At 37.4% G+C, this 23851-nt stretch overlaps 1 protein-coding gene across 14 annotated transcripts in view; it reads left to right on the forward strand.

Annotated features, from left to right (window-relative positions):
- Positions 1-23851, forward strand: part of PARD3B (par-3 family cell polarity regulator beta) — a 1164360-nt gene that overhangs the window by 708559 nt on the left and 431950 nt on the right. For all 14 annotated transcript variants that reach the window (XM_055573198.1, XM_055573199.1, XM_055573203.1 and 11 more), the window contains one exon: positions 3431-3546. In XM_055573198.1, the coding sequence (XP_055429173.1) occupies positions 3431-3546 (116 nt within the window). The remainder of the gene's footprint in view (positions 1-3430; positions 3547-23851) is intronic.

Consider the following 23851-nt stretch of genomic DNA (forward strand, 5'->3'; position numbering starts at 1 on the left):
AACCAAAACATTACACAGTTGGGTAGATTCCCATAGTCTGCCTTGAGCAGAGCACTTTAAATGCAGCGTGATTTCTTTTAATGAGGAATATTCATGTTGTTCTGAATTTTCTCCCAAAAGGTTTTCATTATAACATGTGGCATATGTTTTGATTAACCCTTTAATTTTCTTTTATTTCACAACATGTACCACTCTGTTGAAATAAAAAAACCAAACTAACCTAAAATGCAAGCTGCATAAGAGCGTGTGTGAAACTGTACTAAGAGGTAAAGGATGCAGTTCTATGGATGCAGGATTAGCAACAACCTGCATCCCAGGCTGGCCACCATTTTAGACAAAGATCTTGCAGCTCTTGGAAACATTCAAGTAGCCACAAGCTGGTCCTGACTTCGCCAGTGGCCAGCTGTTGTGACCTTGGAATATCAGTCTCCTCTTTGGGCCTCAGTGTCTTACCTACAAGATGAAGAGTTAGATGAGGTGACTTTAATGACTTCCAACTCTTCGATTCTCTTGTTCCATAAAGGTCATGAGTCTCTCTGACACTAAAACCATATCATCACAAGAGATCAAAGGATGAAAAACTAAGTGCAAATAAAGGTCGGATAACACATTTAAAGGCAAGAGCTTCCAAAACATCAAGGTTCAAAGGAAAGCTCATATGCACCATGGCATCTCAGAATTCCTCTTTAAAATGAACTAAAACAATTAAAATATTCTATTATGCCAGGCCAGCCAATAGCACCAGTGGGTCAGGATTCATGTTTACAGTTAACGTACTTTGCCACCATAACTAGATACCCCATCTGATATGTTTGACATCAGTAGCTTTCTTGGCTGAGAATGTAGCCAGACACCAAGAAAGAAGCCAAAGCGGGGAGGCGGGGGGAAAAGAAAAGAAAAACTTTCATAATTCTAAAGAGTAGCTTTAAACTTCTTGAGCAGTTTTCATGAAAAATATACAGTTGTCTCTCAGTATCCATGAGGAATTTGTTCCAGGACTCCCAGGGGTACTAAAATCTGCAGGTGCTCAAGTCCCTGGTATAAAATGGTATACTGTTTGTATACAGCATCCTCCCATATGCTTCAAACCACTTAATACAATGTAGATACTATGTAAATAGTTGTCAGAGCATGGGAAATTAAAGTTCTGCTTTTTGAAACTTTCCAGAATTTTTTCTTTTCTGAATATTGTTGGTCCCAGGTTGGATGATCCTTAAATGCCATGCTGAGGATACGGAGGATAGACTGTGTAAGAGTTCCTTAGACCCTCATTCAAAGACCAGGCTAAGCTACAGAAACAAAGGAAAGGATTAAAGCTTACTTCTGTAAGCTTTTGTTGAGCTCTTGCTGTATATTAGGCACTATTGTCAGTATTTAACATATCATCGTTTATTTCACCCTTATGACAACTTTATTAAGTAAATTCTATTACTGTCCACTTCTTAAAAAGATTCTTTTCTGTTATGGTTGGCTACAGGATATTGAAGATAGTTTCCTGTGCTATATACACTGTCCATTTTATGCATTAGGCCGCCCGCCCTGGCATCTCACTCCCAATCGCATGGCCCTAAACCTTATTGTGTGTGTGTGTGTGTGTGTGTGTGTGTGTGTGTGTGTGTTAGTTGTCACTAGTGTCCGACTCTTTCCGACTCTATGGACTGTAGCCCACCAGGCTCCTCTGTCCGTGGAATCTCCAGGCAGGAATACTGGAGTGGGTTGGCATGTCCTTCTCCAGGGGATCTTCCTGACCCAGGGATAGAACTTGGGTCTCCGGCATTGCAGGCAGATTCTTGACCATCTAAGCCACCAGGGAAGTCCACAAATCTTATACCACAGCTCCTTCTAAATAGGAGAGAAGGGCTTTTAGTCACAAGCCCACGGAAAGTCTGACAAAAACAGAGAAGCCAAAAAAAAAAAAGCAAACTGTAAAAAAATCAAGTAACTTGAAAAGCAAAAACTTAACAGTCATTTGAAAAGCAAAAGCAGGTCTATTTATTTATCTGCTTATTTCCTAAATGCTCCTACTGTACTTACTCTGCCCCAGACCCTAGTGTCCTTATTTTACAAGTCGTTTGTAAAATAATAGTTTGTAACTCGTTTTATCTGTTTTAAAGATTGTTACCCATGGGAGATAAGGAGTGTAATTATACCCATTTTATACACACAAAAAATTGAAGCACAGAGAGGTTCAGTAACTTGCCTGGGTCCCACAGCTAGTAAGGAGCAGAGCCAGGATTTTAAACTGAGCAGGCCTGCTCTGGACTTGGTGCTTTTGAATGCTCGGCTGTATTACACTACGTTAGAATAGCAGAGGCTCATTCACCCAGCAGTATTATTATTGCTGCAAGGTAGTATTAAATATGCATGACTAATAAGTTTCAAGAAAGATTGAATCTTTTTTGATATATATGGTTAAGAAAGTGAGATTCCCCAGTACATTTTAGGATTCTCATTCATAATGGTTGAGTTTTTTAGTTGTTATTTTATTGTTCACAGTGTCAAATCCCAACTGTTTGAAAAAATTCAAACAGTCCTTTCTGATTTACCAAGAAGACTTCATTTTATTTTTTCCTGTATTTAAAATTAAAGTTGTGTTGAAATGAGCTGCCATATTTACTTTCTAAATAGATGTACCAAGGGAGAAAGGGCTCTAAGTTAATGTATGAAAAGTATATAAATATAAATTATTTCTAGATCAAGAAATGAGGTATTGTCTGTAATTCCCTTATATAATCCCCTCCATCCTCAAGCAAATAAATAAAATATTCAGCAGAAATGAAATTCTTTGAGATTGAATACAAGTACTAGGAAGTCTGTAATGGGCATTTGATGTATCTTGTGTCTAAATTGTCAGCTGTGCTTTTCCTGTTATTTCCTGTTGGTATTATTGATGAGCAGACTATTTGGTCAGCATTAACATTACTTTTAGAAAATAGACCTAAATAAAGGAGAAAACCAAACTACCACAGCCATTAGTCATTCAACAGGATGGTTTTCTCAAAAGGATACAGCCCTTTCACTTGTTTTTTTAAAGGAAGGGCGTGCTTAGCCCACAGATCTCTCTTAACCTACATTTAGGCTCTGCTAGTATCTAGTGACATCCTTTGAAGCACTAGTGGTTCCCAGGTTCACTTTACCCACTTAAAGTTATGTATTGTACAGCAGGATCCCAATTAGCAGAAATCAGTGAAGAGGAAAACATGATATTAGCCGGAGAATATTATTTAAATTGCAGAATATGGTAAAATGCAGGAAGACGGAGTTGCTACATCTCATAAGAGATACCTGAGGTTCACCAACTGGTTGAAAATGCCTGGTTGGGAGCTACAGAGGGTGTGATGAAGAGCTCTGTTCAAAATGAGAACTGCTGCCTTTAATTTTTTTTTTTTTAATTCTAAACCTAAATGTGGCGTATGGCTTCTTTCTACAGCTCTGGGGTGGACTCAGCAGTATATTTTCCAGATCAGCATATCAACTTTAGATCTGTGACACCAGCCAGGCAGCCTGAATCAATGAATCTGAAAGCCTCAAAGAGCATGGACCTCGGTAAGTGCGGGTGAGGTGACATGCAGGTCAGCTGTCTAGCCTCAGCCCATCTGTCTTCCTGAATGTCCTGCCTTTGTTTCTTCAACTCCAACCTTAGGGGGCAAGGTCTGCTGAAGCATGGAAGAAGGGATAATAGTCATCCCATCTTTCTGTCTTCTACCACACATTTAATCCTAATTACTCCTTTTTAAAAGAGAGATAAGTGACATTTTTATAAAGTGGACCATATAGGTCAGAAAAGTAGGAGTATCCCTTCTGGAAGATCTGAATGCATAAGCGTGTTTAACTCACCTGCCTTTGCGTTTGTACTTTCACGTCTGCCAGTACCTTTCCATTTCCCGAAAACATCCATGTTGCAGGGCCTGGGAAGATCATGAAGTTCAATGAATCCTCTCCCATGGAGCATCCCATCTCTGTGTGCATGTTTGGGGATGGTGGCAGTGAAGAAACTTTCTCTCTTTAAATGCCCATCTTCAAATCCATCCCTGGGTTTGCCAGATTGAGGGTATCTAAGAACCCAGTTTCATGCCCATACAACCTCAGTGAGGTTCTGAGTCTACAGAGAATTTCTGGGTGAGTGTTTGAGTCCTAAGGAGAATATCTGGGTTAGTGTTGGTTGCCAGGGCAATCAAGAACTGCTGAAAACTGTATTCTCTGGGCTCTAGAATGTGAAACCTTGGAAGATATCTCAGACACCCAAGCACATTACTGCCCTCCCATGGGCCCATAGAGAGAGAATGATTAGAATAGGGTGCTATAGTGAATAGTGAAGTCGCTCAGTCGTGTCCAACTCTTTGCGACCCCATGGACAGTAGCCAACCAGGCTCCTCCATCCATGGGATTTTCCAGGCAAGAATACTGGAGTGGGTTGCCATTTCCTTCTCCAGGGGATCTTCCAGACCCAGGGATCGAACCTGGGTCTCCCGCATTGTAGGCAGACGCTTTACCGTCTGAGCCACCAGGGAAGATACCTTAGAATAGGGTGCTAGTGCAAAATAAATTCTCAGCAGCATATTCACTGATTCCTGAATGCTCAGAGACCAAGCCCTGCCAACCCCCGTCCCCCCCGCCACCCCGAGGCACATTACATATTTCATTAGTAGCACCAAGAAAATAGAATAATCAAAACTGCGTGTTCCATGAAACAATCTGATAAATAGTGCTTATCTGTTACTCATTTACAAGAGTTCAGAAAAATGTTCAGTCATGATGAAACAAGAAAAATTGATTCTGTTTTCTGTAAATGAACTAGATCACTAGGATACATTTGTTCTAATCATCTATAGCAAGAGACTGATAGAAACCTTAATAAGGAAGCTGTCTTGAGCACTGGTACAAAAGGGGTATTTTCTCTCAAGTGTGAACCCCTGACAGACCAAAGGAATAATGCGTGACAGTGTCATAGGTTATTACTAATTATGAAAGGAGCAATTTGTTTTTATAGAGTGCTTGATAAATATTTCCTGTTCTGTCTTCCCAATTTCTCTATAAAGAAGATGAATGGATAAAAACTGCTCTTAATTTGGGATAAGAAATATATGGCTGTTTTCCTCACTTAGTTTAAAAAAAAAAAAAAAAAGGCCAGCAGTACGGTTGTTAAAAGTCTCTGCAAAAAAAAAAAAAAAAAAGCAGCCATTTATAAAAAAAAAAAAAAAGGTATCAGATCTATAAAAATAAAACCTAAACCATGTCCAGAGACTGTATTTCTGTTTAATTTTTTTTGTTACTGAAAGCTTTGTTTTTAAACAGTTTTCTCTTTTAGATTGAAATAGCCCTTGCAAAATATGAAGTTAGCAGTTACCCATTGCATTTTGGTGTACTTATCCCATACATGACAATAATGTTCGTTCAATTTTACATAAGTAGGGCAAAGGTCATGAGTTATTTTCTTCAGGACATGGGTATCAAATTAAAGGCATTGACTTCAATGCAGTATACAGCACAAGTGGCAAACTATGCTATGAAAACATTTTTAAACTAATTATGAACGTTTGGTCCCTTCCAGGAAATGCCAAATCAAAGCTAACAGTCTCTCGGCGAGCTCTGAGGTCAATATTCTAGGGCCATTCTGAACCCCTATTCCCAGAACAATTGAGTGAGCTCAATAAATATGAGATTTTTCTCAATGAATAAACTTAGATGATACCAGAAAGGTAAACATTTGAAAGTGCCTTCCTTGTTTGATTAGATGAAAAAGATACTGTAAGTAGTTTAGCTTTCCATATATAGCACTGGGCCAATGTAAAGAATTAATGTATTTGCTAAAAAGGTTGGTGACTGTACTTAGAGGGATAATCCTCCAAGCAGGGTCAAGATCCATTCTTCAATTTTTCTTTTTTTTTTTTTTTTTAAATTGAGGTATTTAGGCTGAATAGCAAATTAGTGCTATTTGATTATCTTTGACCTAGAAAAACAGCAATTTTATATGATTCAAAATAGAAGAAGATAAACCTCCTACTTATTGCATAATTTATGTTGAATATTCCTCCTTTAGAAAATCGTCAAACTTCTTCAAAGATTAATAGACCTCATTATACCTTCCTTGTTTTTGTTTCTTTCATTTTTGCTACTGACTCTAAGCCAGTTTTTTAATTTGCATATTATGTTCAAATTATTTTAAAGGTGGATGAGTTCCATTTGTTTATTTTCACTTATGTTTTTAAAGACAGTTCTTACTGTGAAAAATGAAACCACCTCATTCCCATCTCTTTCATTTTTCACAAGATACAAACATATTTTAAAATACTTTGCTACCTATTTACCATCCATCCATGTTCAAACATCTCTGTCACACACTGTGTTTCTTTATACTAATTGTATAGTGTTATGTTATATGAAGGACTCTTACTTTTCCCTTTTTGATTAAATTTGGGCTTAATTTATAGTTGGGATTTCTGGTTTGGGTGAGCGGGCTTGGTCCATTTGAATTTCTTATTCTGTGATTCGTTTATTCATATTCTTTGCCAAAAATGTTTGCATTTGTTAATTTTTTTCATCTTTTAGAATATCATTATATATGTTGTAAATAACTTTTTGCAATCTATTATTCATCTCTTAGTTTGATCATGGTATCCTTTACTATAAAAGATGTTTTAGTCTTATAGAGTCAGACACTGAGCGACTTCACTTTCACGCATTGGAGATGGAAATGGCAACCCACTCCAGTGTCCTTGCCTGGAGAATCCCAGGGACAGGGGAGCCTGGTGGGCTGCTGTCTATGGGGTCGCACAGAGTCGGACACGACTGAAGCGACATAGCAGCAGCAGCAGCAGCAGCAGTCTTATTGTCAGATAATTCCATCTTTTCCTTCATGACTGGTTTTATTTATATTATTTATTTTCTTGTACTTTTAAAGGCTTGGGTCTTCTAATGTTTAGCAATAATATGCTTTTATTCATCATTTGTGAAGTGGGAAATATTTTCTCAATGTAAATAGGCAAGTTATTCATAACGTTTATCGAGTTTTGCATTCTCCTCCCATTAATTTGGAATGCAGTCATGTTGAATTACTAAATTCCCTTCCCTTCTTAGGATGACTTCCGAGTGCTTTTCTACTGATGTATTGGTCTGTTCCATGCCAGAGTCATCCCGTGTCAGTTGTCACCCTATTACATTGTATTTTGATAACTTACAGAGCAAGCTTCCCTCTGTTTTCTCTTCTTTTGTAAAATTACTTTGGCTCTTCATATGCTTTATTCTCCTACATGAACCCTAGATCAGCTCATTAAAAAATTAAATGGGAATGCTTCTATTGTGTTTGTGTGCCCATTAATTATGAAGTTTGCCATTGGTTCCTGATAGAAATGTTTTTATCAGTTTAAATCTTTCTTTGTATTCCTGGCTTCTTGAAAAGTTCTTTATTTGCTCACTTTGTTTAATCAGGAATGGATATTGAATTTTATTAAGTGATTTTAAGGATCTATACAGGATGATTGTGTGTAGTTTGTTCTTTATTACTATAGTGAGTTATAATAATAGATTTCCCAATATTAAATCTTTGATTTTTCTGAATGACTCTACATTTTACTCTGCATTTAAAGAAGATAGAAATGAGTAACACATTTTCTCTATGTGATCTAAAAGGTAGGTGTAAGACCCTGATTATAGTTTTATTCGGTGATATTAATTCCTATATACTTAAAGGTATAGATTTTTTTTTTTTTTTTGAGGCCATTCTGCCTCAGTATTTGTGGATACTTTTGCTGGCATGAATGTGGCCACATTTAAGTCAGATCAGAAATGATTCAAATGATGAATAAAAGGAATTTATTTTTAAGTAATTAGTTGTAACTATGCTTATTCAAAGGGGTTAGGGTGTCATTTTCTGGGTTTTCCAGAAAATCAATCTTTTCCTACTAATTGTAGACTTTCCTCTATTTATTTAAATTACCAGAATTACTGTGTTCAGTCTGGATCCCTTTAATTTGTTCATAATTGAGCTTGTGTGGGTGTTGAGTTAGAAGCTCTCAGGAGCTGAATAACACAGCTGCCTCTTTGGCCTTTGGCATAGGGTTTTCCCCCAAAGAGCTGCCCTCATTGGCAGTGTGCCAGAGAGTCATAGTCAAAGCCTTTTTGATGAAGTACAAACATCTTTCACATCCAGGCCTGGTGTTTTATGACCCTGTAATAGTTTTGAAGAATTAGTCTAAATTATTCAAGGAACGGCTCTTCAGTATTTTGGTCCACTCCCTGACCTACTCTACAGCCCCATTCAAAGTTAAGTTTAAAATGCTATTTCCCACAAGATTTTCTTTTTCCTGAGCATTTTCTCTCCTGTTTCAAATTGGCCTCCTCCTCCCATTTCAGAAGGGTGTTCTGTAACACAGTAAGAGGAAGGCTGAGGGCAGTGCAGATGGAAGATACTGACCAGCTGTCCTGCCTCTGTTCAATGAGAGGAAATGAGCTTCAAGTGATGCATGAGGCATTCAAATGAAATTTTAGGAAGTTTCCTGACAATGAAGGTTGTTAACATTCCAGGTCTCACAGTCTCTTAAAACAGTGCATGTGTCTTGAATGACTATCCCTAAAATCAACACTATAGATAAATCGGCTGATTTTCTTTCTAGATCTGTGATTTAGCAATTTAATTTTCTGTTAGTTGCTTGCTGGAAATTTGTATTAAGGTAGAAGTACTGGTAGACATTCACAGTCAAAGTAAATTCTTAATCGACTGATTTCTCAAATCAACAAAAGATTTGGGTCAACCTTTGAATATAACCCTTGCATAAACATCACACATTCCTCTCAGAGAACAGTCAGGTATCTCTAATATCCAATGGAAAAGGGGCATGAAAAAAGTTAATTAAACCCATTCCGCTGTTCTAATACTTTCTTTTTAATTTTTTTGTACATTAAGGAACTTCATATGCATTCCCAGAAATAAGACAAAAATCGTGAACATTGAATATATAGAAGAATTTTCATAAAACTACACTCTGATAATTGAGGCTGATTTATTAATTAATATATATCATATAATACCATATGATATTTTAATATTTTTAATGTTTTATTTATATCTATGGATCTTCTTTATTGTGCATCAATAAGTGACACCTCTGAATCTGGTGAAAGCTGAATTGAGTACCACTATTTAAAATATAACTTTGACTTATTAAACAACAACAACCACCTGGTTGGTAAAGAAAAATTAATGGTAATACTAAAAGAATCTCCTATCTCTAATAGATGAGGAAGAGCTCAAGGACATAATCAGATATATTCCCTAAGCTTTAGGAAGTCAAAATGAAGCAATTACAGAGAATATTTGCTCATTCATTGCACAGATGTTTCTTGAGCGCCTACTGTGTGCCAGGAAGTGCATTAAATACTGAGGATTCGGCAGTGAGAAAAATGGAACTTGATGTGGGCACCTACATGAAAACCCTAACAAGAAAGGGAAACTGAAGAGTGGAGATTCCCAGAAAGAAGCACTGACATGATGATGATGACTTATCTCAGGGAGAAGAAATGGGAGAGGCACCTGAAGCGCTCTTGCGGCTGCTCTAAGAGCTAACTGAAAGCCTTGGCCAGGTGGAGAAGAGAAAAGTGAAAAAGCAAAAGTCACTCAGTTGTGTCCGACTCTTTGTGACTGTATAGAAGAAGACTGTATAGTCCATGGAATTCTCCAGGCCAGAATACTGGAGTGATAGCCTTTCCCTTCTCCAGAGGATCTCCCCAACCCAGGGATCGAACCCAGGTCTCCCACATTGCAGGCAGATTCTTTACCAGCTGAACCACAAGGGAAGCCCAGAGAAGAGAAAGAGAGAAGCAAATGGTATGGGGGGAAAAAAAAAAGTGACAACAGTCTTAAAAGAAGCAATGTAGAAAGAGCTAAAGAGCTGCACACAATGAGGCTTGCAAAACCTTTAGGAGTTAGACAGTCAAGCTGTTTTAGAACATGAAAAAGAAAGTGTGGTGGCCCATTGTTTAGAGCAGGTAACAGCTGTCAGGTAGAAAGCAGAGCTACCCAGTTCCTGTGTTAATTTTATCTTCATGCACACAGAGAAAGATATTCAAACATAGCTGCCAGCACGCAAGAGTCTGGATGGTTTGCATCCCTGTGCACTAAGGGGATTGCGATTATACAGCCACCGTCCCTTATCATTAGAAATGAAGAGTGGGCCTCACACTGGAGGGCAGGAAGCAAATTACCGATTTTCGACAAAGATGATGAATTCCAGAAACAACTGGTGGAACTAGTGATCTCAATGCTAATTCTCGGAGGATTTCTCTTTGTAAAACAAAAAGAAAAAAAAAGAAGTGGCCGTTAGCCACCTGCAGAGGAGTCTCTGAAGCAACTGGTGTCTCCTTTCCCTTTTGATGGGAATTCTAGATTGATAATCATGGAAATAGTAGAAATACAGTTTACATTAATTTTAGTAAAGGTATTGCCATTTGTTTTTTGATTGAGACTTTTACCAAATTACACACAAAGGTAATAGCATTAGGATGCCCCCTTCCCAAAATGTGCTAAGTAAGACTCATTGTCACTCTGAAAGGAATTAAATAATGTATACTGTAAGACTCTGTAGTTGGCCCTTCTTGTTATATTCTAACAAAACAACAGAATTTGATGAAGATTGAGTAGATACAACTTGGATGAAGACATGAAAGGCATTCTTAACAAATTGTTAATAAATGTTATCTCAGAGAATTAAGAAATATGTTAGATTGACAGAATTAGCATTCAAGTGATTTATTTAGAATTGAAGAAGATGGAATTTATCTAATAATGATTAATTAATTGAATAGGCATTATTGGATACTTTCTCTGTGCCAGGCAATAGCTAGGTGAAGACGATTAAGTCTCTACTCTTATGGTATTGTCATTCTTGTTGGGTAAATAGATGATAAAGTTGCATAGCAGTAAATAATAAAATTTCAGATAGAGATGATTTCTCTGAAGCCAAATTCAGGTACTGATGAAGACTGAGGAGAGAGAAGCCTATTTTAGACACAGTGGTGAAAGATAAAGGCAATGTCCTGAAGTTGGGTTAAAAGAAATCAGCTGTACAAGTGTAGAGTTTAGGAGACCTGGGATAATAACAGTTACTGAAGATGTTTCTGGATTTTGTCTCTTACCGGACATGACCACCTCCAAAGCTCCTTCCATGTTATCAGGTCAAGGACAATTGTAGATCCACTATACACCGGCTTAGCCATAACCCACCTAGAGTGCTGTATTTAATTCTGGCAACAATATTTTAATAGAGACAAAAACAGTGTAGAACACATCCAGATACTGATGAGAGGCCTCAAAACCATGTCGGATGAAAAATAGTTGAAATAAATAAAAATACTTTGCCTGAAAGGTAGGTGACTTAAGAGACATACGAGAACTCTCCTTAGATATTTTCATGGCTAACATTGAAAAAACTCAAATCTGTTTAAAATTTGAATCTGCCCCCGAAATGTATCAAGCAATGATAGCGACAATCAGAAGATACATCAAGTTTACAAGCTTTGAAATCTAGAAAGCTAATAATGATGGAAAATTAATTCTGGTTTGTGGCATGTTTGGTATGCAAGGAAAGAATAGATATTTAAATTGAAATGACTCACAAAGACTGAGAAGCAAAATTCATCAGGAAAATGGAAAAGGAGTCTATGTATTTTTCATTTTTAGATAAAAGTTTTTTTTGTTTGTTTAAAGTTAGTCTACCTTAATATGTTTATATAATTAAAGTAACCACACAGGTTATAACTAAAGTAGGGTGACTAGATGAAAACAAGCTAAACGAGTTTAGAGAAATTATGTATCAGAACTCAGGCTGAATTCTTCTCTGATGAAAAAAGAGAAATCGGTAAAATTTTGAATAACTGACCTTGCACATCCAAACACAGGCCTCTTTCAAAACATTAAGGAAAACCAACATTTATTGACTAAAACAAATAAGTAAATTTTAGACAATTGCACATTTAAAACTGAAAATAAATTATGGAATAGTGTAAATATTAACTAAATTATAGTGATATAGATCAATTTTCTTTACCTTTAACTAGATCATTATATTGGATGTAGCAGAATAATGCAGAGTCTGTTTGAAATTAATTAGAAAAACGATTGCAGTTGGAAGTAAAGGTACAAAAATGCTTCTCTCTGTAAAGGACCTTTTTTCTTGCCCTGTAATTCCATAGATAGCTCTTCTTAAATTGAAGTGGTTAATTTACAATGTTGTACTAGTTTCAAGGGTATAGCGGAGTAATTCAGTTATATATAGACACATATATATTCTTTTACAGATTCTTTTCCATATGGATTCTTTTTTTCCTGCATTTTAAATTTATGATTCCTAAGAAATATGTTTTCAAGAACTGCATTTTCAAGACAAATTTGATTTCATGTTCATTATTACTATTAACTGGAAAAGGATGTCTTTTGTGTAGAAATTGTATGTGTATACTACTTTGTATGTTGTAGGCTTGTCTGGAAGTTGGGGCACTTTCCACAACTTTCCATTCTCATACTCTGTCTGATGAATGAATGCTGGTGAATACCTTAAACACAGTTGCTCTTATTTACCATTTATTGAATGAATAAGAGGCACAACTCTCTCATAATTCCCCATCTGGGAAAGAAAACCAGCCTTCAAAGCAAAGACCATCCGTTTTATATAAAAACAGTTAACATAGTGCCTAGAAAATGAGACATTCAGTGATGTTAGTCATAGCAGCAGTCATGGAGAGGGTAATGTTGGTAGTGGGATTAGAGGTGAGCCTCTTCATCTTCTATACATATTTTTTGTAATTGGTGACTCACTTCAGCTCTCAATATAAGTAAATTCTCCACAAGTCAATATTGTGAAATACTGCAGGAAAGGGTGTATATAATCTTGTATATAGATTCTTAATTCAATCTTTGAATCACACATGGTTTCAATTATTACCATGGTTTTTCACTAAGATTAGGTTTTCTTAAGCTGTGGTATTGTGTAATAGCATATATAGATAGAATAAAAATCTAATGTCAGAAAGAGAAACCCATGGCTCTGTTTTCCCACAAGAAATATGAAGAAAACTATAAAATTTGTAAATGTTTCTAAATGAACCTTAACCAATGACGTTAGGCCAATAACAAACCCATGTAGATCATTCTTACATTAGACTCTGTATATTTAGAGCATTATTTATGCTCTGATGGGAAATCCTGATCAGTGTAGAAACTGCCTCATCCTTTAGACCTGAAATATTCTGTATGTATGTGAAAGTCATTCAGTTGCGTCCGACTCCTTGCAACCCCATGGACTTTTCCAGGCAAAAATACTGGAGTGGGTTGCCATTTCATTCTCTAGGGGATCTTTTAAACCCAGGGATCGAACCCAAGTCTCCTGCATTGCAGGTAGATCCTTTACTAACTGAGCCACAAGGGAAGCCCAAGAATACCAGAGTCGGTAGCCTATCCCTTCGCCAGGAGATCTTCCTGACCCAGGAATTAAACTGGGATCTCCTGCATTGCAGGCAGATTCTTGACCAGCTGAACTTCCAGGGAACTACCTTCAAAAGGTAGCTACCCTCCTACCATAAGTGAGGAAACTGAGGCGTTCATGCTAAGTCACTTCAGTCATGTCCAACTTTTTGCAACCCTATGGACTGTAGCCCACCAGGCTCCTCTGTCCATGGGATTTTTCAGGCAAGAAACTGGAGTGGGTTGCTACTCCCTTCTCCAGGGGACCTTCCCGACCCAGGAATCAAACCCAGGCCTCTTACATTTCCTGCATTAGCAGATGGATTCTTTACCACTAGCACCTTCTGGGCCAATCTTAAAAATTGGATTAGTACATGAAGTACTTTCTTTATATTTTGCACCTCAGTTGAGGCTCTACATCTCAGATACTAAGCATTTTAAATAAGGCCAAATATAAACCTTTCTTTCCCACTTGCTTTTGTTTTCTAAACCATTGTTCACATTTAAATGAAATTCTGTGTTCCTTTTTAAAAGAACTTTTGTACTAATATAAGAGCATCTTCTTAAACTATGAAGCCAAGGAAGCTGTTCAAGGCTAAATGAAATACTTACATTTTCTTTGCAAATATAGACCATTTTAGTTGTTTTGAAGTGAGAGTTCCATTATCCAAAAATATATATATATCAGTATATAAATATAGCATAATAAAATATATGATATAATAAGTACATGTTAATGAAGTTCAACAGTTTTATAGTTGTCTCTTCCAAATGGTATTATATTTAGATAAATGTAATATTCGTGATATATATAATGATAAATAGTTGTTATTGGCAATACTTTATACATAGATTAAAACTACTGTAGGAAAGTACAGCTATCTCATTTTTAAGTGCAGAAGTTTCAGTTTGTTCTTTAAAAAGTGAAACTTCTTGGTCTTGCTTATTTCTTTTCTTACACATAGATATTCATATTTTTATATTTCAGTTTTTCCCTAAAGTGATTGTACTCAGCATATGCTTTTAAATGTGGGTCCTATAAGAATAATCTAGCTTAAATATTATTCTCTGTGTCTTTGCTTCTATTATATCTTTTAATTTTAAAGCTTGCTCTTGAGTAAATGTAGCCTGATTTATTTGCCTAATATTGTTTCATTTGGTCACAAGAGTTGTTTCTAATTTTTTGCTCTTATAAATGGCAATGCATTGACCCTACCACTGCATAAACCTTTGTAAGCAATCACAATTGTTTTATCATTGTAAATTTTGATATGTATAGTCCTTTGGCCAAATTTGTATAAAGATTTAAGGTTTTTTGGTATATGTGACCAGCTACCCTCCAGAAAGGAAATTTCACTCTTCCCAGCTGTACATGAAAGAATCTGAATATCATCATTTTTATTTCATTTGCCAATTTTGTAGGCTCAACAGGAGTATTTTTATTTCACTTTTAAAATTACCACTGTGGCTAAACATTTTTCACAGATTTATTTATTGGGATATTTTCTATTGTGAATTATCTGAGCATTTCCTATGTAAGACTGAAAATTTCTGAATTAAATATCACTTTTTGGAAGTAAAATGTTATTCTACATTAAAGGTCAAATCTCAATTCTTGCTTGAGGCAGGAAATAGATATTTTGCTTTTACTTCCCTAAAGCTAAGAATGTTTCTCACTCCAAAGTACATATTAATTACTGCATGTGTATCTTTCATTGAAAGATTAGAAAATATCTAGATAAACATAAATCAGAGGCAGAGTCAGAACTTGGACTTAATTATGAGAAGAACCAATTAATCTAGGGTTTGTCAGCTAATCTTACTAAAATAATTTATTTTCAGCTCTTCACTGGAACACCAAAACTGCTATACCTTGTATATAGTAGCTTTGGATGCTTTAGAAATCATTAGTACAAGGGCTGTGTCACCAGAAACACCTATTGTGTTTTTATAAGACGGAGAAGTTATCCTGGAGAAGGCAATGGCACCCCACTCCAGTACTCTTGCCTGGAAAATCCCATGGACGGAGGAGCCTGGTGGGCTGCAGTCCATGGGGTCGCTGGAGTCGGACATAACTGAGTGACTTCACTTTCACTTTTCACTTTCACGCATTGGAAAAGGACATGGCAACCCACTCCAGTGTTCTTGCCTGAGAATCCCAGGGACGGGAAGCCTGGTGGGCTGCTGTCTGTGGGGTCGCACAGAGTCGGACACAACTGAAGCGACATAGCAGCAGCAGCAGCAGAAGTTATCCAGTGTTTGAAAATATAATTTCGGTCCCATGAAAAATTTACCCATCCATCTCTTCCTTCCTTCAACAAATATTTATCAAGTGCTTTCTCTGTCCCTGGCTTCCCTGGTGGCTCAGAGGTTAAAGCATCTTCCTGCAATGCGGGAGACCCGGGTTCAATCCCTGGGTTGGGAAGATCCCCTGGAGAAGGAAATGGTAACCCACTCCAGTATTCTTGCCTGGAGAATCCCATGGATGGAGGAGCCTGGTGGGCTACATTTAATCCAAGAGATCACTAAGAGTCAGATACGACTGAGCAACTTCACTTTCACTTTCTTTTCTCTGTGCCACATACTATACTAAATAATTGAGACTTATCAATGACAACAGACAACAATATCTTATTTCTGTAGATTACCCTTAGAGAAAATAGTCTCATGAACAAAGTTTGAGAGATTAAGGATATAAACAGTAATAATAAGTGAACATGGGCTTCCCAGGTGGCACTAATGGTAAAGAACCTGCCTGCCAATGCAGGAGACTTAAGAGACATAGGTTTGATCCCTGGGTCAGGAAGATCCCCTGGAGGAGGGCATGGCAACCCACTTTAGTATTCTTCCCTGTAGAATCCCATGGACAGAGGAGGCTGGAGGGCTACAGCCTATAGGGTTGCAAAGAGTCAGACATGATTGAAGAAACTTAGCATGCAAACACGGTAAGTGAATATACACCAGAAAGATATACAGTATAAAAACATAGACATCTACAAATTGTGGAGAGAAGGAACATGACTGGAAAGGCTAATGTTTCAATCCCCACTTGGTTTCTAGTGTTCATAAGAAAAGGTTACTAGGAGCTCTACCCAATGAAAGTATTAAAATTAAAGCAAAAATTGAAATAGAGATCAAACTGAAAATTGACTAATCATGAGTGATGATTTCAAGCGAGCTGAGAATAGCTAATCTACTCTCTGCTGATCAAAGAACTAACGGACATAATCCCCAAGCACATCAGAATTGTCCTGAAAGAACTGTGAAACCTGCAAAGGTTCCAGCTGATGGGTTAAAAGTAGAACAAGAATATACTGAGGAATTGGAAAACATTTAGCCCTTTTTCTAAATTTGGAAAGAAATATAGTAGTGCCCAAATTGACTGAAAAATTAGTTACAGCAAAGATTTCCTATTTCCCGCTTTCATGAATCAGTAGATTCCAGGTAAATAATCTTAGTACTTTCTGTTTTTCTTCCCCCTCTAGAGGAAAATCTTTAGTGGAAAGGTCCTCGAACTATAGACAAATAATGAAGCCATATTAAAGGTTAAAGAATGTGTTTGTCAATATAAAAACAAGTGAACATAAAATTTAATTGAAACTGGATAGGTTGAATGTTTTAGTAGTGACTTGAATGATATATTAAAGAATGGTCAAACAGGTTTAGAAAATTCTGAGTTAAGCAGCTTTCTAAAATACACAATTGTTAACAACCTTAATGTGATTGATACACATTGCCGGGCACTGAAGGGTCCCCACAAGTCTTCCGTGGTAACTCAGATGGTAAAGAATCTGCCTGCAATGTGGGAGACTCGAGTTTGATTCTTGGGTTGGGAAGATCCCCTGGAGAAGGGAATAGCAACCCATTCCAGTGTTCTTGCCTGGAGAATTCCATGGACAGAGGAGCCTGGAGAGCTACAGTCCATTGGGTCACAAAGGATCGTACATGACTGAGTGACTAACACATACACACACACACACACACACACACACACACCCCTTCAAGATTTAATAATGTGCAGCATCTTCCAAACTCATTTGATCACAGAAACCTTGAGTACAGAGCATCTCACAGGACTAGATCTCTGACTAATGTTCTTTGGCAGAAGAGTTGTGTTTCTGAGGTTGAAAGGTGATGTGCAAGACCCAGAGTAGGGTGAGGAAAGAAAGAATTGCCAACAAGCTGGGACATGTGATCAGTGCTGTGAATCAGTATGCAATCTAGGAGAGAATCTCCAGGGTAGAGTGTGTCTTCAGTCACTAAGTAAGCAGGAATTAACTGCAGAGCAGCATGAAAGAACAAGGCTATAACTAAGCATGAATTAATAATGGATTGTGATAACAGAATGTGGCTGACTGCATGCAATGTACCTCAGAAGGAATAACACAGGTTTGGTAAAATAACATCTCATACATTGCTAGATGCCTATCTATCCAGTTGCCAGAAGGTGTTGACTTTCCTTTACTCCTAGTAGAAAGACCACATTCTTCAGCCTGATATTCAGGGTTGTGATTAATACCTATTAATCTAGAATATAAAGACAAAAAAAGAAAACAGTAATATCTGTAATGGTAATGGTAGTAACTAATGTTTTCGAGTACTTGCTCTATGCAAGGCATGTTTTTTTTTTTTCATGGCAGTTCTATAGCCATTTTACAGATGAGTGTAACAGGCCTTAGAGTGATCAACTTCTGTAAGGTGTCACAGCTGGTAAGCAATGAAGCCAGGATTTGAACTCAGTCACACTTAACTTGGATGCCTGGGCTCTAAACCATTAGGCCTTTCTTTGCAAGTGAGACTTATTAATTTTCCATTCTCAACTCTAAAAATAGAAGACCCATCATTCTTTCTTCTTTCCTACTTAAAATTTAACTTTCATTCAGGACCCACTCAACTCTTGCCTGCTCCAGAGAGCTGTCATTTTTTTTCCCCTAACTCTTTCTCTGAGTTCTTAAAGCAATTACTTTTGGTATCACCAGTTTTAGCACAGAATCATATACCCTTTTGGGTACCTACTGAGTGAGAACTTTTTCCCACTCTAATCAAATTGCAAGCCTTTGCAGGGTCATACCTTATACATCTTTGGCTTCCTCCTCACCACTTAGAATGTGTAGGTGTGGAGTAAATCCAAGATAGATGATGTAGATGGATAGCATTAGAGAAATCTGGCTGCGACCTCAGAAACACATTGATCTCCATGATTGATTTGCCTGATCTTACAAAGTAGGCAGGTTCACCTTTCCTACATCAAAAGATTGAATGAATGGATGGATAAAAGTACAAATGAATACTTCAAGTATAAATGAATAAAACTGCAAATAAATGTTTGATTTAAGTAGCACAATAGAATAGGGATAAAAATCTTTTAGGAGAGTGTAGAATATAGCATTCTATATTCACTTTCACTTACCCAAACTAGTCTTTCTCATTTGAAAGTGCTTGGAGAAGTTTCATAATAATGAACAGATTTAAGAAAAAGAGTCAAATGCAGAAAATACAGAAGGTCCAAGGGCTTTAATTTCATTACATAGAAGACTGAAAGCAGTTGTTTAAAACTGGAAGAAAAGGGCTGTGTGCTTTATTTCCTAATTGGAGGAATCTATGAATAAATTAGGCAATCACTTGACATAATTGATTTAGATCATGTGAATTCCCTTGCTCTGCCAGAGAGGGTTAATTAGATCAGATTGTGTGGCCCTTCCTAGTCTTCTATCACTGACATGTTCCCCCCTTTGTATTTTTCTATCCTGTCCCTTTGTTATTTTCTTTTTCATCTCAAGAAGTACATCCTTTTATCTATGTTTTAATTTATTAGAAGTTTTTTTCCTTTTGTTTGTTAGATTAGAAAAGTTGAAGATAAATATTTCTCTAACAAAAAACTGTTCTTATTTATGGATCCCCTTTTCATTTTCCATAAATCTATCTGCAGAAGAGTAGTGTCATCTGTGCATAAACCTCGTGCCATGGGAATTATATTCAAAACACACTTGAACTGCTTGCTTTTACCTGTAACAACACAAAATTGAATTGCATTAATATAGAGCAATTTAGGAGAAGGCAATGGCACCCCACTCCAGTACTCTTGCCTGGAAAATCTCATGGACGGAGGAGCCTGGTGGGCTGCAGTCCATGGGGTTACTAAGAGTCGGGCACAACTGAGTGACTTCACTTTCACTTTTCACTTTCATGCATTGGAGATGGAAATGGCAACCCACTCCAGTGTTCTTGCCTGGAGAATCCCAGGGACGGGGGAGCCTGGTGGGCTGCTGTCTATGGGGTCGCACAGAGTCGGACATGACTGAGGCAACTTAGCAGCAGCAGCAGCAGCAGCAGCAGCAGCAGAGCAATTTGATTGCATGTGAATTGTCACAAATGTTGTGTAAACTGAATATTGAGAGATTTTGCTCACCTTGCATCATATAGTATTAGTCATTGTGACAAATACCTCAAACTAATACAAAAAAAAAAAAATTGAACCAAAGAATATGATTGACTTAGAATAAATTAAAAATATTCTACATAGTTTTAATACTTGGTACAGGCTCACCCAATACAGCTTAATAAATTATGCCCATTTTTACAAATTATCCACGAAACAGATTGTGTATTTAGGTTTAATCAAAGACTTTATTAATACAAGTGCAATCTTCTACAGCTTTATATGTTAAGACAATTGCGGAGCCTTAAAGAGTTCCATAGTCACGTAACCTAATGTAGACAGTATCCAGCATAGCTACTTGGTAGTGTTAGATGTATTAGTTAACACACGTCAATGGGCTAAATTAACTAACCTCTTAGATATCTAAATCTATATTCATGTTAAAAAAAATACTTAAAGGGCTTATCTATGACCTTGCCATAATTTAGAGATGATGTTATATTGAAAATGTGGTCACAGAGTCATTAAGGGAAAGAATTTCTAAAGACAGTTCAGTCTAGTTGTCTGTCCTGCTTGACAAAAATGATGATAGGCCTCATCATTAATGGGCTGGGAATATTATATTTGTAAAAGAATCCAATAGTCTTAAGCAAGTGTTCAATATATTGTTAGCATGTACTTTTCTAAGCATGTTTTAGAAGGTTCATTCTGAAAATAAAATGCTAGTATTAAAAGAAATATGTAGAGAAGATTATTTGAGTGGAAAGAAACTCTTTGTTTTCTTATGCTGGAGAAGAGATTAACTATGGATAATATGTGTGAAACTAGGAGGTTCATTTTGGATTACATACGTGCTCAGTCATGTCTGACTCTTTGAGACCCTTTGGACTGTAGCCTACCAGGCTCTTCTGTCCATGGGATTCTCTAGGCAAGAAAACTGGAATATGTTGCCATTTCCTCCTCCACAGGATCTTCCCAACCCAGGGTTCAAACCAGCATCTCTTGCATTGGCAGGTAGACTCTACCACTGAGCCACTGGGAAAGCCCCTTATTTTGGGTTAAATTGTTCTTTTTTAATCCAACATCTTGAAAAGTTAATTAATTTACAAAATCCAGCATTCTTCCAGTTCCAGTTCAGTCGCTCAGTCATGTCCGACTCTGCGACCCCATGAACAGCAGCATGCCAGGCCTGCCTGTCCATTACCAACTCCCGGAGTCCACCCAACCTATGTCCGTTGTGTCAGGGGTGCCATCCAATCATCTCATCCTCTGTCGTCCCCTTCTCCTCCTACCATCAGTCTTTCCCAGCATCAGGGTCTTTTCAAATGAGTCAGCTCTCCGCATCAGGTGGCCAAAGTATTGGAGTTTCAGCTTCAACATTAGTCCTTCCAATGAACACCCAGATCTGATCTCCTTTAGGATGGACTGCTTGGATCTCCTTGCAGTCCAAGGGACTCTCAAGAGTCTTCTCCAACACCACAGTTCAAAAGCACCAGTTCTTCAGCACTCAGCTTTCTTTATAGTCCAACTCTCACATCCATACATGACCACTGGAAAAACCATAGCCTTGACTAGATGGACCTTTGTTGGCAAAGTAGTGTCTCTGCTTTTTAATATGCTGTCTAGGTTGGTCATAACTTTCCTTCCAAGGAGGAAGCATCTTTTAATTTCAATGCCACAATCACCATCTGCAGTGATTCTGGAGCCCAGAAAAATAAAGTCTGACACTGTTTCCACTGTTTCCCCATCTATTTGCCATGAAGTGATGGGACCGGATGCCATGATTTTAGTTTTCTGAATGTTGAGCTTTAAGCCAACTGTTTCACTCTCTTTCAGTTTCATCAAGAGGCTCTTTAGTTCTTCTTCACTTTCTGCCATAAGGGTGGTGTCATCTGCATATCTGAGGTTACTGATATTCCTCCCGGCAATCTTGATTCCAGCTTGTGCTTCCTTCAGCCCAGCGTTTCTCATGATGTACTCTGCATATAAGTTAAATAAGCAGGGTGACAATATACAGCCTTGACGTACTCCTTTTCCTATTTGGAACCAGTTTGTTGTTCCATGTCCAGTTCCAACTGTTGCTTCCTGACCTGCATATAGGTTTTTTAAGAGGCACTTCAGGTGGTCTGGTATTCCCATCTCTTTCAGAATTTTCTACAGTTTATTGTGATCCATACAGTCAAAGGGTTTGGCAAGAGTCTTTATTTAAAAGATACTTGATAATCTCACTAGTATCCACATGTTCTGTGTTCAGAGAATAAAGGAATAATTATAAAATACATGATAAAGGATTAACATCTTTAATATAGGAAGAATTCTTATTAGTAGTTAAAAAACAATTCAGGACAAAAATGGAAATATATATGATCAGACAGTTCACAAAAGCAAAGAGAAATTTAACTGACCAATATATATTAAATATATTCAGCCTAACAATCAATAAGGAAATTAAGATTTTACATTGTCATACCTTAGAAAATGTTGAAAATACATACACAAGCCTGACAACACATGAGTGTTGTGTTTTTAAGCTGACGCTTCTTTACTGCAAGGCAATGTGGTAATTGTATAAGGCACCTTAGCACCATTTTAATCTTTTATCCAGTAATTCCATTTTGAAGAACTATCCTACAAATAAATAAAGATTTGAGCAAGAATTAAGTTCAAATATTTTTCATTGTTGTTTTTGTTCAGTCGCTTAGTCATGTCTGACTCTTTGTGACGCCGTGCACTGCAGCATCCCAGGCTTCCCTGTCCTTTACTCTCTCCCTGAGTTTGCTCAAAGTCATGTCCATTGAGTCAGTGATGCTGTCCAACCGTCTCATCCTCTGGCATTCCCTTCTCCTTCTGCCCTCAATCTTTCCGAGCATCAGGGTCCTTTCCAGTGAGTCAGCTCTTCACATCTGGTGGTCAAAGTATTGAAGTTTCAGCTTCAGGATCATCCTTCCAGTGAATATTCAGGGTGAATTTTGTTGATGATTGACTGGTTTGATTTCCTTGCTGTCCAAGGGACTCTCAAGAGTCTTTTCCAGCACTGCAGTTCAAAAGCATCATTTCTTCAGTGCTGAGCCTTCTCTATGTTTGAACTCTCACATCCATACATGACTACTGGAAAAACCATACCTTTGACCTTTTAGACAAAATGATGTCTCTGCTTTTTAATATGCTGTCTAGGTTTATTATAGTTTTTCTTCCAAGGAGCAAGCGTCTTTTAATTTTGTGACTGTGGTCACCATGCACAGTGATTTTGGAGCCCAAGAAGATAAAATCTGTCACTGTTTCCACTGTTTCCCCATCTGTTTCCCACTTTTCCATGAAGCATTGGGACTGGATGCCATGATCTTAGGTTTTTGAATGTTGAGTTCTAATGCAGCGTTTTTACTCTCTTCTTTCACCATCATCAAGAGGCTCTTTAGTTCCTCTTTGCTTTCTGCCATAAGGGTGGTGTCATCTGCATATCTAAGGTTGTGGATATTACTCACAGTAATCTTAATTCCAAATTGTGAGTCATCCAGCTCAGCATTTTGCATGTGTATTCTGCATATAAGTTAAATAAGCAGGGTGACAATATACAATCTTGATGTACTCCTTCACCAATTTGGAACCAGTCTGTTGTTCCATGTCTAACTATTGCTTCTTGACCTGCATACAGGTTTTGCAGGAGGCAGGTAAGGTGGTCTGATATTCCCATCTCTTTAAGATATTTCCACAGTTTGTTGTGATCCACACAATCAAAGGCTTTAGCATAGTCAATGAAGCAGAAGTAATTTTTTTTTTTTTCACTCCGTTGCTTTTTCTATGATTGAGCAGATGTTGGCTATTTGATCTCTGGTTCCTCTGCCTTTTGTAAATCCAACTTGCACATCTGGAAGTTCTCGGTTCATGTGCTGTTGAAGCCTGGCTTGAGGAATTTAGGGCATAATCTTGCTAATATGTGAAATGAGTGCAATTGTTCAGTAATGTTTAAGTTCACTAGTGAACTTAATTTTCCAGCAAAAAGAGGTTTAGTAAAAATATAG

The sequence above is a fragment of the Bubalus kerabau genome, chromosome 3, assembly GCF_029407905.1.
Source record: "Bubalus kerabau isolate K-KA32 ecotype Philippines breed swamp buffalo chromosome 3, PCC_UOA_SB_1v2, whole genome shotgun sequence".
Taxonomy (NCBI): domain Eukaryota; kingdom Metazoa; phylum Chordata; class Mammalia; order Artiodactyla; family Bovidae; genus Bubalus; species Bubalus kerabau.